Below are 16,048 nucleotides of genomic sequence, written 5' to 3'. Positions count from 1 at the left end.
TTTAAACAATGTGCTCTTTCCAGGCCAGTGGTTTTGAACGTCTATCTGAACTTAAAAAAATGGTGTCCTAGAACCACAATTATGTCATAATCCCAAAACTGCAGCCAAGTGGTAATTATGGAAAACTGAAAATCCATCCTTTACACCCGTCTTTACCAGCTCCCTAGAAATAACATCAAGAGATGTATATTCTAGTTCAGGATAAAGCTACTTGGATTTTCTCTCTCTAATAAGAATTTAAACAAGGAATTAAGAACCTAAACAAGAAATTAGCATGGCTAAAATGGGCCTCGGAACATCTGTGGCAAGTAGGATTAAGAAGAATCTCAATGCATTTTACATGTATATTAGGAGCAAGAGGGTAACTAGGGAAAGGGGAAATTGATTCAAGGACAAAGGTGGGGATTTATGCCTGGAGCCAGAGGAAGCTTGTGGGATCCTAAATGAATACTTCACATTGGCATTCATCAAGGAGGAGAACATGGATGATGGTCACGTTAGAGAGGGACAAATTGATATTCCAGGGCATGTTGATATTAAGGAGGAGGAGGTGTTAGGTGTCTTGAAAAACATTAAGGCGCATAAATCCCTGGGGCCTAATGTGATCTATCCCAGGATACTGAGGGAAGCAAGAGAGCATATTTCTGGGGCCTTAATAAAAATCTTTGTAGCCTCATTAGCCACAGAAGAGGCCCTAGAAGACTGGAGATTAGCCAATGCTGTTTCTTTGTTTAAGTATGGCTACAGGGATAATCCAGGAAATTACATGCCTGTGACCCTTGCATCAGTGGTGGGGAAATTATTGGGGGAGATTCTTAGGTAGAGGATTTATTCGCATTTGGAAAAGCACGGACTTATTAGAGACAGTCAACATGGTCCTGACTCTCAGATTTGATTGAGCTTTTTGAGGAGGTGACGAAGATGATTGATGAGGGGAGGGCAGATGTTGTCTACGTGGACCTTAGTAAAGTATTTGACAAGATCACTCATGGTAGGCTGGTCCAGAAGTTTAAGTTGGATCCAAAATTAGCTTGGTCATAGAAGACAGAGGGTAATGGTGTACTTCTGACTGGGGGGGTCTGTGACCAGTGGTGTTCTGCAAGGATCAGTTCAGATTTGGATGAAAACGGAGGTGGTCTGATTAGTAAGTTTGCAGATAACATGAAAATTGGTGGAATTGTGGATAGTGAGGAAGATTGTCAAAGGATGCAGTAGGATATAGATCAGTTAGAAATTTGAGTGGAGGAATGGCAGATGAAGTCTAATTTGCACAAGTGTGAGGTAATGCACTTTGGGAAGTCAAATGCAAATGTGTACAGTAAATGGCAAGACCCTTAGGAACAGTTATATACAGAGATCTTGGGATACAAGTCCATAGCTCCCTGAAAGTGACAACACAAATGAATAAGATGGTGAAGAAAGTGTACTGCATACCTTCCTTCATCAGTCAGGGTATTGACTATAAAAGTTAGCAAGTCAGGCTGCAACAGTATAAAACTTTGGTCAGATCACATTTGGAGTATTGTGCGCAGTTCTGGTTGCCGCACCATAGGAAGGATGTGGAGACTTTGGAGATAGTGCAGAAGAGTTTCTCTGGGATGTCACCTGCATAAGAGAGTTTTAGTTATAAGGAGAGGCTGGACAAACTTAGATTGTTTTCTATGGAACACTGGAGGCTGAGGGGTGACCTGATAGAAGTAAAGAAAATTATGAGAGGGATATATAGGGCAGATCGTCAGAGTCTTTATCCCAGGCTGTAAATATTAAATACTAGAGGGCATAGGTTTAAGCTGAGAGGGGGGAAGCTTAAAGGAGATTTGTGAGGTAGGTTTGTTTTATGCAGGGAGTGGTAGGTGCATGGGATGTGTTGCAAGGGGAGGTGGTAGAAACAGATACGATCGCAACACTTAAGGGGCATTTAGACAGGCACATGAACAGGCAGGGAATAGAAGGCTATGGATCACATGCAGGCAGATGCGATTAGTTTAGATTGCCATCATGGTCGGTGCAGACGTGGTGGGCTGAAGGGCCTGTCCCTGTGCTGTACTGTCCTATGTTCTATATCCTTCGACTTTAACCCCAAGGAACCACCCCTTCACTGAGCACAAAGTTGTCCCATTTCCCAAAATTCAGGTTGTTTTTCTGCTTTTGGCCCACGTACACCAGGACATGGGATGAAACTATCAAACTCACTTCTCACACAAGCAGCACATCAAACTTCCTCCTGATCGATCAACTGTGAACTTGAGCTTGGGGGAGCAGAGGTCAAAGCCCTATCAATCCATATTCCTGCTAACACTGAAGTCATGATACAAACGTGCATTTTGCTGACACCGTTAAACTTTTTTTAAAACCTCATTCCTCAACTGTATTTGTAAAGATCTTGAATATTATTTTGATGCTAATAAAATGGATATGAGAGAACCCACAATAAATGATCAGATATGCAACATAAAATGGACAATAAAGTGTCAGAAAAGTATACAAGGGATTGCCAAACTCTGAACTTCTTTCTTTTTAATAACTTATCTGTTCCTTGTCAAAATTTTAAAAGCTGACAGCCAGTAGTTTGGGGTTAAGTGAGTTCATACATTTGGATCCATCTTCATTTCAGTGCGCCTCAAGAGGACCTGAAAACCAATTATTTAAATTTGTCGACTATGTTTCTGGCTTTAGGTTAATCCCTCTTCTCTAAAACTAAAAAGGTTTTGCTGCATTAAAATGCCGTACACACCTCACTGAAGCACATTATTCACATTGACATTGTTGGAGAACAGTTTTGAAAACTGCTCTTCTGAATTTTAACTGGTGCCACTGGTCTTGTAACACAGTGGGAATACAGGGGAGACTTCCACCATGCATGGAACAAAAATTGAAAACACTTCCTTTGTACTTCTGTTTTCCAGATCTCACCAAATAACCTTCCTCTAAGTGGTTGATCTTTGTTAAGCTGAACCTACTGCTAAGAATGTAGAGTGAATTTTAAATTGTGTTTATCAGTCTGAGCAAATTAGATTAATATCATTTTCAATCACCAGTAGCTGTTACTAGAAAATGCAAACCATTGCCATAATGCTGTCAGTTACCTATGGTACAGATTTTAGTTCTTAATGGAAAAGTTACTAAATATAAAACCAAAAAGAAAATACCATGAACCGTGAAGAACACCATGAAATCACCATGAGCAAGGAGCAGTTACAAGCCTTGACCTGTCCATATCTCCATTGTCTCCAGTGAAGTTTGCAGACGTTGGTTGTTCTTTTGAGTTTATTGAGGAGCACTCACTAAAACCAGGTTTAGAAGAGAGACTTTCCTTCATGAGCTCCAGAGCATCCTGCACTTGCAAATGTTGCATCATACAGCACCAAAACCGGCCTTTGGGCCTACCGAATCTGTGCTGACCATCAAGCAGCTCCTTACACTCATCCTACACTAATCCCATTTAATTCTCCCCACATTCCCATAAATGTTCTCAGATTCTGCCACTTACATATATCTGAGGAGAAATTTACAGTGGCTAATTAACCTTCCAAGCTGCATGTCTTTGGGATGAAACCAGAGCAGTTGGGGAAACCCATGCAGTCTGAGGGAGAATAAAGAAACTCCACACAGATAGCAGCCAAGGTCAGGACTGAATGTTGGTAGCTGGAGCTGTGAGGTAGCTGTGCCAAGGTGTCCACTGCTTTTATGTAACATTCATGTACAAAGCATTCTTCCTGAATGTCTGTATCCAGGGAAGGTACATTCCACAAGGACTTATCTCAGTGTCCCAGCAAGTACACTTACATCCTGACAGTACACTTTCCCTTCTCTCACTGAAGTTCATCGAAGGTCAAAAGCTTTAAGTAAGCTCAGTTTTAATTATAAAGTACCAAGCACATATTACAGCTATTGTGCAAAAGAACATCAACTCTCTAATTGAAGTACAAGGTACGCTAAGTACTTTGATTACCATAAGGTCACCTAACAGAGAACAGGGCATGTATTGCCAGACTAAAGCCATAAGTAGATAATTTGATAGACATTTCCTTTAAGAGGCTGCCACTGTGTTAATTGTCTGCTCAAGCCTGATTTGGAAACTAAATAAAAAAAATCATAAGTTCCACACTTCCTCCCTCAGTTCTGGAACATGTTTACACTGCAATAGTTTTGTGAGGGATTAGGGCTAACAACATCCTGGTTTGGGTGAGTAAACTGAAGCACTCAGCTCATCAATTCAGTGTAGCTCTCTGCTCTTATACATTAAAGCTGTAATGCAGGGTTAATGCAAATAGCCAAAGGATTCACTATGTGGAGCAAGGAGGATGCTTGCACAAAGAAATGTGTCCTTGCCTCTCTCTCCCTCTCTCTCACACCCCCACACACAGAAACACACACAGACACACACACACACACACACACACACACACACACACGAACAGTCCTTTCAGGTTGAGGATGACTTGCTTTGTCTCCAGTTCTGAGGAGTGGATGATAACATTGCATGATTTCTTTTAAAATGGGATAGGCTGTTGCACAGCAACTACAATGTGAGTTTGACAGAGTGAGGACTTGGTCCAATGGCAAGCTCCAAGAGATCAGGCTCTGCTGTACAGACAAAGCATACACACAGATACACATACATTAATGGGTACACATGCAAGCAAGCAGACACAAGGTACAAGACACACACACACACACACACACACACACACACACACACACACACACACACACACACACACACACGCGCATACTACCATCTCCACACCAGCTTCCTTGCTCCCCCTCCCTAAACTCACCATCGCTTCAATGCCCCCCTCCTTTTGAGTCCTTTACTCTGCCTTATGACAAAATGGAAGCAGGGAGAGCAAGCACAGCCACTCAAGCCTGCCATAGCTAAACTATCCCAGGCTTCAGCTCTTCCTCTGTGCCAGATCCCATAGTCTCAATCCCCCAATCCTTCAAAAATGTATTCACCTCCACTTTAAATGCTTCTATTGAACTGCCCTTCCCAACTCTATGGGGCAGAAAATTCCAGACATTCACCATTCTTTGTGAGAAGAAATCTCAGTGTAATAATTGGCAATGGAGAAATTGCAGCAAGATGTATTGGTGCTGTATTGTTCTAAGATTGGAAGCGCAGTCCTGTTGCAGGGTTTCAAGCCGAACCATCAACAATTCTTTTCCCCCAACAGGTGCTGCTCAACCCACTGTGTTGTTCCAGTAGATAGTTTTTTGTTCCATACTCCAACATCTGCATTCTCTTGACTCTCCTAGAGAATATTGGACTGTTGTGAAACTGGAGCTTGAAGTTTCAGGAGTAAATGGCAGCTAATGTGAGTTCAAGCACTAATTTTAAACCCTTATTAATAGATTGCATGAAAAAAATATGGGCAAAGGGACGAATATGGATGTTATCAGAGAACATCCATTGTTTCATGAATATTGAAGCAGGCTCAAGAGGCTAAATGACTTATTCTTGTTCCAATGGTAATATTAAACAAATTGAGCAAGAATTCCTATTCAGCTGTTTCACCCACCAGTGACTTCTGAAATAACTCAAACTTACCATGAATGACTGGACATCATGGACCTGCTGGTGAAAGCCAGCCCAATCCATCACAGTAAGGTCCTTCAAAGGAAGGTCATGTGCAGTGAATGAACTTCCATTGCAATAACACTGGGAGAGATGGGGAAATGCGGCAATAGCATAAAATAAAAACATGAAATGTTGAAAATTCTCAGCAGCTGAGGCTACATCTTTGTGAAGAGTCAAAGTTTCAGGTTGAAGATGCAGCCTGACATGCTGAGTATTTCCAGCTCTTTTTGTTTTTATTTTAGATTTCCAGCATCTACTGTTTTTTTAACCAGGTTAGAATAAGTACTGCTGACAAAAAAGTGGATAAAAAACTCACCACTAACTAAGTAGCACCCTTTGACTTGGCCAGAACTGTCAAAGACTCAAATGTTTCAGACAAACAAAAAAGCTTGAAAGCATTTTCGACCACACAAACAACGTAAAGTCTAAATTAACAGAAATGTCACAATTGCTGGCAGCCAGCTCACTTCCCCACGTGAGTATGAAGCACTCAGCTAGAACCTGACACAGAATCTCCAATTAGACATCCCCTATCATGGATGGTGTCAAGTTCTGCAACCTCCCACTCTCTGCAGAATTCCAGGAGGATTCCAGCGTCAATGGGTGAAGAACACCCAAGGGCTGACAGCTATTTGGGGAGCTTCACGTTTACACGACAGAAAACCCAAAGCTTCTGACAGTTAAGTGGCAAAATGCTGGCACTTTTTTAGCTCCTTCTCCCACCCACCAATCCAGACTGTTTCCATTTCAGCGTAGAGTCACAGAGAAATACAGCATAGAAACAGGCCCTTCAGCCCATCGAGTCCATGCCGACCATCAACCACCCATGTGCACTGGTCCTACATTAATCCCACTTCTTGTTCTTCCCACATTCTCATAAACTCCTACCACTCACCTACACACTTGGGGCAACTTACAGTGGCCAATTAACCTACCAACCCACACCCTTGGGGATGTGGTCTGAAACCGAAGCACCCGGAGGAAGCCCACACAGTCATGGGGGAATGTGCAAACTCCACATAGACAAGATCCAAGGGTTAGGATTGAACCTTGGTCTTTGGAGCTGAGAGGTAGCAGCTGTCACCTGGACAACCTCTGTCTCCACCCTTCCATGTTGTCTCCACACCCCATGCCCCTGCTCCTCACCCACCATCTCTGCAACATCAAACATGCTTGGTTTTCAGTTCTGATGGAGGTCATCAAACTGAAACTAACTGAAAAGTCCTGCTGAAGCTAACTAACTGAAACTAACTGAGAAGATTTAAAAGGGACCTGAGGGACAACTTCTTCACACAGAGGGTGATGCATATATGGAATGAGCTGCCAGAGGAAGTGGTTGAGGCGGGTACAACAACAACATTTAAAAGACATTTGGATAAGTATGTGGATCGGAGGGGTTTGGAGGGATATGAACCAAACACAGGCAAACAGGAGTAGCTTGATGGGCACTACAGTTAGCATGGATGAGTTGGGCTGAAGGGCTTGTTTCCATGCTGTATTACTCTATGAAACATTAGCTCTGCTTTTCTCTCCACAGATGCTGCCTGACCTGTTGAATCTTTCTGGCATTTTATGTTTTCATTTTAGGTTTCCAGCATCTGCAGTTTTTTGCTTCAACGTATGGTTACTAAGCTGACATTGGACAGAAATGACGGCGGAGGCATGGGAGTGGCAGATCACTGACATAAGGATGTAAGGCAATAAGGAATTGGGGAGGGGGGAGGGATGGATGATGGAAGCACAATCACAATCACAAGCAAAGAACAAATCACCTTGACGAAGATGGACTCCTCAGGTTTTCCAACAGCAGCCTAGTTACATAGGACATAGAACAGTACAGCATGGGAACAGGCCCTTTGGCCCACGATGTCTGTGCCAACCATGACGCCAAATTAGACTAAATCCATCTGTCTGCACATGATCCACATCCCTCCATTCCCCGCATGTTCATGTGCCTGTCTAAATGCTTCTTAAACACCACTGTTGCATCTGCTTTCACCACTGCTCCTTGCAGACCATTTCAGGCACCTACCACTCATTGTGTAAAAAAAAACTTACCCCGCACATCATCTTTAAGCTTTACCTTCTCACCTTAAAGCTATGTCCTCTAGTATTAGACATTCCTACCCTGGGGAAAAAAAACTGTCTACTCCATCTATGCCTCTTGTAATTTTACAAACCTCTATCAGGTCTCCTCTCAGCCTCTGACACTCCAGGGAAAACAATTCAAGTTAGTTGAACCTCTCCTTATAGCCAATACTCTCTAATCCAAGCAACATCCTGGTGAACCTCTTTTGCAGCCTCTGCAAAGCCTCCACATCCTTCCTGCAATAGGGTGCCCAGAACTGCACACAATACTCCAAATGCTTTAAAGTCAGAAGCTTTGAACCCCTTGTTCAGCTCTGCTTCATTCATTGAAGACCTTGCTGAATGCCTGTTGATACCACTGTACATACCCAGCAGCTACCATTTTTATTGGTGTCACATGCATGTGAGATCTGTATTCTTGAAGTCCTCCACTAATGCATCAAGTACTCAATCAGCAGTTAAGTTTCTGGTAAATAAAAACCATTGAGGATCATGCATGAACATTGTGCTAATGACAGAATTTCAATGTTGTGCAACCAGGCAAAAGAAAGCTCAAGTCAAGGTGGGTTACAAAAGTGATAAAGTGTTTGACAAACAGTTAAGAGCTTTCTTTTAGCTCGAAGAATAATGTGGAAACCATTGCAGCATGGTGTGGTTAGTCTTACTAAAAGCCCACACTAAAGGTTACTTCACAACATGCAAGTTTATGGGTTTGGGTGTAAAAGATTTGCACAGATTGATAAAGGGTCTTCCACTCAAATGTTAATTTGTTTCTCTTGCCACAGATGCTGCCTGACCTGCTGATTATTCCGAACATTTTTTCTTTTATTTCAGTTATCCGGCATCTGCAGTTTTCTTTTGATTTTCAGTACAGATTGAAGAATGAGAATGAAGATTAAGAATAAAAGGGTAATTTTTGGACTGCCAGCCTGGAACTAGTGGGGTAGAACAATACATGGACCTCCGATTTATGCAATCTCTATCAATGACTTAATGAAGGAACCAAGAATAAGTCTGCTGACGACATGAAGCTCAGTAAAACATGAAGTTTTGCAAAAGATGCAATGATACTGCACATGAATGTAGCCAAATTAGGTGGGTGGGCAAGAAGGTGGAAGGTGGAGTATAACCTGCCAAAATGTGGACAACAGACTGTTGGTGGTCAGAGGAATCTAGATGTCCTTTTATACAAACCAGGGAAAGTTAACAGATGAGCTTTACCAAACAATTAGTGGGTAGTGTGTTCGGATTAAGTGAGTGGCACAGAGGTCACTGCTGCCTCACTGCTCCAGCGACCCCAGTTTGATGCTGTGTGGATTTAACTTGTTCCTTCCAAAACCACTTGGATATCTCCAGTGCTGCAGTATCCTCCCACATTCCAAAGACACAACGGTTCTGAGGTTAATTGGCCACTGCAAACTGGCCCTAGTGCAGGTGGGTGGCAGGTGGGGGGTGAAATTGATGGGGTTGTGAGGAGAAATATGCGACTAATGTAGATGGGTGCTCGATTGGTTGAAGGACCTGCTTCCACAGAAGTACAAAGAATTCTTATTCCTAGTTTATAGTATCTTGACATGACCACAACATGAGCACTGTGTTCATTTCTGGACTTACCTGAGAAAAGATGCACATGTGTCTTTTGGGACTAGCTTAGATGGGAATACTGGTCAACATGGACCAGTTGGGTCCTATTGGATTTTCTTATTTTTATTAGGTTCTCTCTGGTTCTGTTACAGAGTTTGATTGGTCAGAAACTCTGGTATCATTGTATCATGTAATAGAAAATAAACTAGATAGATTTCATCCAACAATTTCAATGACCCTTAATTTGCAACTTATTTCTGGTTTCTCTCAGATAAACTCCCTGGTGCCAGATAACACCAACTTGATCCCAAAGAGGGATGCACAGGGACAACCCAGTAGTCAGTGCTATTCTACCAGTCACATCAGTTGCAGGCAGTATGACATCTGCAATATGGACAACTATTCTCTCTGCATTTTAGTTGGTATTTTTGCCACAATATTATTCAAAGCAACTTTACCAGCAAATAAGAATGATTGGAATGGCCCGGGTTTCTGCATTTAGAGACACCACACAGTCTGACTATCTGGCCCTGGCTTTTAACTGGTATATTAAGCAGGTACAAGGTTGGAGTATGCTAACTGCAGTATCCCAACCCAGCCCTCCCAAAAGCAACAGTCGCTTACCTGGTGTCTGCACAGTTGTAATAATGGTGGTTGTAATGATGGTTGTCGTCGTGGTTTCCTCATCAGCCTCATTAGCAGCTGATGTGACAGTCAGGTCTGGTGCAGGACTATCAGTTTGCTCGGTGCTGGGCCCTTGCACTTGATGTGTTCCTGGGGTTGTTACAGCCATGGCTGTTGGAGTGTCATTAGTTACCACAGTAGTTGCCCTTTGGTCACTGATGTGCAGGGAGATATCCGACTTGCTCTGAGGGGCTGCTGTTGCAACAGAGGAGCTGGCAGGCTCGGTTTGAATGAATGCTGTATTACTTTGTTGGGACGCAGTTTCCACCATCTCAGATGTAGCTGTCTTAACAATGGCTGTCGTTAGAGAGTCTGTGGTGGCAGTCGCCTGCACCATTGCTGGAGTTTTCCCTGCAAGGACTTCAACAACCTTGTCAGCCAAGGGGGCAGGATCTGTCACTAAAGCAGCCACGTTACCCAGTGTTGTCATCGGTGATGTCGAGGTCATGGTGGTTGTCGTGGTGATGTCGGAAAAAACTGGAGTATTATCAGTGGCTATCTGATTAACCAGAGGATGCTGAGGATTCTGGGATCGAGAAGCCGGCGTGGTAGTCCCAAGTCTCATTCCTGTGTTAAAAAACTGTTCCTGTCCAAGAAAATTCTTCTTCAGCAAGGATTCATGAATGATTTCTTCCAGCAATGGGTGATGGTTGTTGATGTTGATATTGAGTGTTGTACTAACATAGTGAAATTCGTCCTCTGGTTCAGTGGTGGTCACCATGGTGCTATGTCCAAATCCCTCCTTGGCATCACTTGTGCCTTTCCCACTTATGGCATTCAAGTCTTTAAAAACAAAACAAAAAGGTCAATCACTTAAGGGTGACAGCACTGAATACAAGTTCAGAACAGGTCAAACATAATTTACTGGTTGTGAATGTTAGAGGCCTGATTATAAATCTAAACCCAGTTTCTCTTCATCATTCTACTGTGCATATTAAAGACTGTTCCATCCTCTTCCGAGACTGAGAAACCTCAATCACCCTTGAAACAGTTAATGATCCAACTCCGTTTTGAACCATCATAAAAAAGCAAAATTATGCTGGAAATCTGAAATTAAATGAGAAGATATTAGAAATGCCCAGATCAGAAAGCCTCTGTGGAGAGAAAAACAAAGGTGGGGATCAAATCTCTGCTAACAGTAGGATGCTCCAAACTTTCCGGTCACCTGCCCTTGGAGGATGCTCTTTCCCAACCCCTGGTACAAGTAGATTTCTTGCTGACTGGAGAGGCCATGAGCAGGGTTAATGTTTCATGTTAGTGACGTTTTTCCAGAACTAGAAAAAACTTATGACCAACAAGCTTTAAAATGCAGAGAAAGATGGAAGTGGAGAAGAAAACAAAAGGGCCAGTCTATTGAAGTATTTTTAAGATTTTTAATTTTTACAACAACTGATACTTAATCATCTCTGTAAATTTGTTCACAGGCCCATTATCTTACGCTAAAAAATAAACTTACTCCGATCTTCATACTTTAGCGATTTCAATATCACTGAGCAAATTGCTCTAAACAGTGTTATTATGAAGACAGTCAGTAAGTATTTGTAACCTGTGATTAGAACTCCAATTCTAGCTTCTTAATATAAGTATAAATTAAAACAATGAAAGTACCCTTTGAAATTCAGGACCCATAACAGCCGATTTCAAAATGGGATAAAAGACGTTTCTTTTCCATAGCTGCTATGGACCTCAAGTTAGCAGAGTTCCTAGTGGACATGAAGATTAATGTCTTAAGCAATCATGCTATATTTAATATGGCACGATCTTAATTGCTGACTGCATGGACCAAGGATCATACCAAGGACTGCATGCATCAACATCAAGAATTAATGGACTTGGGGCAAATAGATTTTGCTTTGCCAGTCCTATCCCAATATTAAATGTGCACTAAAACACAAGTACAACTTTGCTATAAATAATGACCAAGTTGAATTTGACTGAAGTACATTAGGGATTAATTAAACTTGGCCACGCAGCAGCCTTGAGCATCCGGCAACATTTAGTGAGAAGTTCCTCAGTTATTTTCAATAATATGCTGGATATTATTCCACTTTTTTTATACAGTCTCTAAGCATTAAAATTTCAATTTTAAAATGGCAATTTTGCACTGTGTTAGACAGGGTGATGCCACAATACGACAAAAATGAGGCAATTCAGTATACTTTTAGTTTTAGAGTAATAGTCTATTTTCATTATTAATTTTAGACTCACTGGCCAACTGGCTTTGTGGACATTCCTGATTTCCAGCTCAAGTATTAATGGCTGCGAATGTGTGCCATCATTCAACCCAAGCATGGAAGAAGAGACAGGCTGAGATGAAAGGGATTTCTGAAGCTGATAATTTGACTTGCCTCTCTTCCATTCAGTGATCTACTCATGGTTCATCCTGGGGTCATAAACAACTGGCCCCAGTGGAGCCAGAAAGAGCTTGTCCCCATCCTCACTACCTTTAAGCATATTAAAGGCACTTAACATGTCCCTGGAAAGGCAACAAAATTCAAGTGCATGGGTCCTGTGCCCAACCCTTCTTGAAATCACTTTAAACTCACAGTGAAAACTGAACAAATCATGAAATGGTTGTGTGTTTGAAAACACCAAGTCAATTTTGGGGCTGAAGTTTGAATGCAGCAAATTTTATTCAAACTCATTTGACTCAAATGATGGGATGCTTATAATTCAAATTCAGACATTTCTGGTAGCTTTCTTCCATCGGTTTGCTTAAGGAGTCCTCAAAGTTATGAAGTGTTACAAAGTAATACAAAAGAAATACAAAGCATGACATTAAATCCAACAGGCCTACATTGGCGTTTATGCTTGACACAAGTCTCACTGAGTCATCAACACATCCTTCTATTCATTTCTTCCCCACACACTTAACTCATTTCTCCTTCAATCCATCAGTACTCACTTAAATTGGTCCTCATGGTAACAACTTTCATTTTCTGTGCAAGGACATTTCTATTGAATTCCTCAAGGAATTTATTTATATCTATTGTAACCTATGGACTCCAGTTCTGGCCTCAGCCACTGCAGTGGAAATATCTTCTCAAAGCCTTTCATCTTCATAAAGACTTCCATCAGACCACCCCTGCACAATCCACAATCTCTTGAATTCTTCTTGATACACAGAATCTCAGTATTCTGGGATCCAATGAGTAAATCTTTATTCAAACCTTCCATAGTGCAATAATTGTAGCACAGAGACTAGAACTCTTCAAAGTATACTAAGGGTGGCATACCTAAGGATCCTTTTTTAAGGTTGAGCATAGTTTTTCAGCTTTCCATTTCTATCTATAGACAAGCAAAAACAATGCTTGCTTCCACATTTAGCAGCCTTGTTAATCTGTGCCACTACTTTTAATGAGTTGTGTGTCCATGTCCCCTTGACCTTTCTGACCTCTAACCTGTTGGAACATACAATCTAGGCTGAGCTTTTACTGTCGTACTGAGGGCATTCTGCATTGCTGAAGATGCCATCATAGGTACTTAAACCTGTTAATCTGGTGGATATAAAACATCATTCCTGAGATGTTCTTTCAATATCCTAACAAACTTTAATTTCTCAAGTGATATCATTAACATAGGTTAACTGAGAAGGTAACACAATTGTCATTTACGGACTCTACCTGTGCACACAGCGTTGCCAAGATTTACCCATGAAACAATCATGTCTTCTTTTCAAATGTAATTCTCAGGCTGTGAACTGTTTGAGAGTCTTGAAATGCTTTATATAATCACTAGTTTCAATATCTCTGGTATTCTGCAGTGTAATTTCAAAGTCCAGGTCACTTCCCCAATCTCAATCAAATGAAAATCAAGTAGCAATCTAAATCTGAGAACTAGCTTCAAACTGCAGATGTTGAAGATCTGAAATAAATGTAAACAATGCCAGAAATTCAAGTCAGGCAGCACTGACAGATTTCATGTTTCACCTTATGATGAAAAGTCAATTGACCTGAAACATTAAATCTTTCTCTCCACAGATGCTGCCTGACCTGCTGAGTACTTCCAGCATTCTGTTTTCACGCCACAAGATGCAGTTCAGATGAGTACAACATTTTCCATGGTAAGAAATAACTATAAATAAATACTTACCATACAAGATCTATCTAGCAAAGAATTATTTGGTGCTTAGATTGAAATTTTATTTTTTTCCATAAGAGGAGTTACATAGAAGTGTAATGGTTGCCATGTATGTTACAGCAGGAATGTTACTTCATTCAACATGGTGGGCCGAAGGGCCTGTATTGTGCCGTATGGTTCTATGGTTCTATTTATAACTCAGTTCATGTAGATCATGATCAAACATACCATAGAGAATGGTTCAACTCATTGAAATGAACTGATTGAAAACCTCATAACCTGAAAATGACAACGTCATTGCTGCTAAGTATTGTCATTTTCTTAGATGGGAGCAACTGCTGGGCAATCCAATATAGATTAGCTGCTTGGCTTAACTGCAGAGTAAACACCCAAGCATCATGCTGAGATACCATGTGTTATTGGCACAGGTGCACACCAGGTATCACTTCATCTGGTGAATGAATCTGTTTCTCCATTTAGAACACTTATGACTGGCATGTTATCAATCACTTTTAATTCGTGGTCACTTCATTGTATATAATTGATTTGAAGGAACCAATATGATTGCTCTAGGAATCCACACTCCTCAAAAGGTTGCAAGAAGGGTAAAAGAGTATTACTTCACTTTTAGAAAGTCATTTTCCACAGCTGGATGAATAAGATGCCTATATGTAATTTCTATTCCCTTTGATATATTCCAGTAATAACTTATTACACGTTCCATATGCTAATTTCTAACTGGACAGCAACTTTTGTAGGTATGAGAGGCAGACACGGCCAAGGTTAAGAATTAAATATTTTGTTTATTTAACCAGTAGAAGTAGGCAAAATGGAAAAAGAAGATGAGTAGCCATGATGCAAAAAAATGGAATAAAGACAATCCAGTGAAAGGATTTGACGAATCAACAAGGGAACTGGGCATCTTTTATCTGATACTGTGTCATGAGGAAAGGTTGATTAATAACCTGGTAGTTATAGGGTCTTGAAAGAAGAATAATCCTAATATAATATGATTTTACATAAAAAGAAAGTGATTTGGTTCAATCTGAAATGTGGGTATTAAATCAGAACAAAGCAAAGTTATGAGGGAAGAGCCGTGATCTGTCCGTGGTTAACTGGGAAACTGCATTAAAAGATATGACAATAAACAAGCAATGTCTAACATTAATATTTGTATGCAAGTGATATGTATCCTTTTACACAATAAAAGCAACAGAACAAGTGCTCCTGCACAACTATCAAGAGAAATTAAAGATAGTATTAGATGAAAGGAAAATGCTTTCAGCATTGCCAAACCAAAAAGTCAGAAACTTGAGGATTAGGAAATTTTCAGAATTCAGCAGAGGAAGACCAAGGCATTGATGAGGAAGGGGAAAGTAGGATATAAGACTCCTCTAGCAGGAAACATCAAACCAGACCACAGAAGCTTCTGTAGAAATAGAAAAAGAAAAGTATTGACAAAAGTTCAAGTGGCCCACTTACAGAATGAGACAGGAAAATATAAATTTGGGAATAAGGAAATGGCAAGAAATCAGACAAGTGTTTGTTTTAGTCTACCTTCATGGAAGAAGATGCAGAAAACATCCTGGAAATAGTGGAAAACTACATATCAAGAAACAAGAGTGTCAAGAGTGAATAAGGAATTCAAAGATATTAGTGTGACTGAAAAATTGGTATGAGTAAATTAATGGGACTGAAGGAGAATCAACCCCCAAGCCCCTCTGTCCTTCATCAATGGCTAGGGAGATAAAGGATGCATTTTCCAAAATTCCGTGGATTTGAGAACAGCTTCTGCAGATTGGAGGGCAGTAAATATAAGCCCACTATTTAAGAAAGTGGGGAGGGAGTGCGGGAAAGAAAGTAGGAAACAATAAGCGTCTTAGCCTTACAGAGCAGCAGGGAAATTTCTGAAAGTGGTAACAGGGTAGTAGGAAAATAACAGTGCATGGAAATGATGCTTTTGTAAACGTTCATCCATAAGCTTACTGATTGACGAAGTAGCATGAGGACTGAATGGTCTACTCTCATTTT

At 41.0% G+C, this 16,048-nt stretch overlaps 1 protein-coding gene across 1 annotated transcript in view; it reads right to left on the bottom strand.

Moving 5' to 3' along the window:
- Positions 1-16,048, bottom strand: part of sez6b (seizure related 6 homolog b) — a 677,849-nt gene that overhangs the window by 362,444 nt on the left and 299,357 nt on the right. The window contains 1 exon segment of the mRNA XM_052035955.1: positions 9,878-10,720. Coding sequence (XP_051891915.1) covers positions 9,878-10,720 — 843 coding nt within the window.

Source organism: Pristis pectinata, chromosome 21 (genome assembly GCF_009764475.1).
Source record: "Pristis pectinata isolate sPriPec2 chromosome 21, sPriPec2.1.pri, whole genome shotgun sequence".
Classification (NCBI taxonomy): Eukaryota; Metazoa; Chordata; class Chondrichthyes; order Rhinopristiformes; family Pristidae; genus Pristis; species Pristis pectinata.
This window is presented reverse-complemented; position numbering and strand designations above follow the sequence as displayed.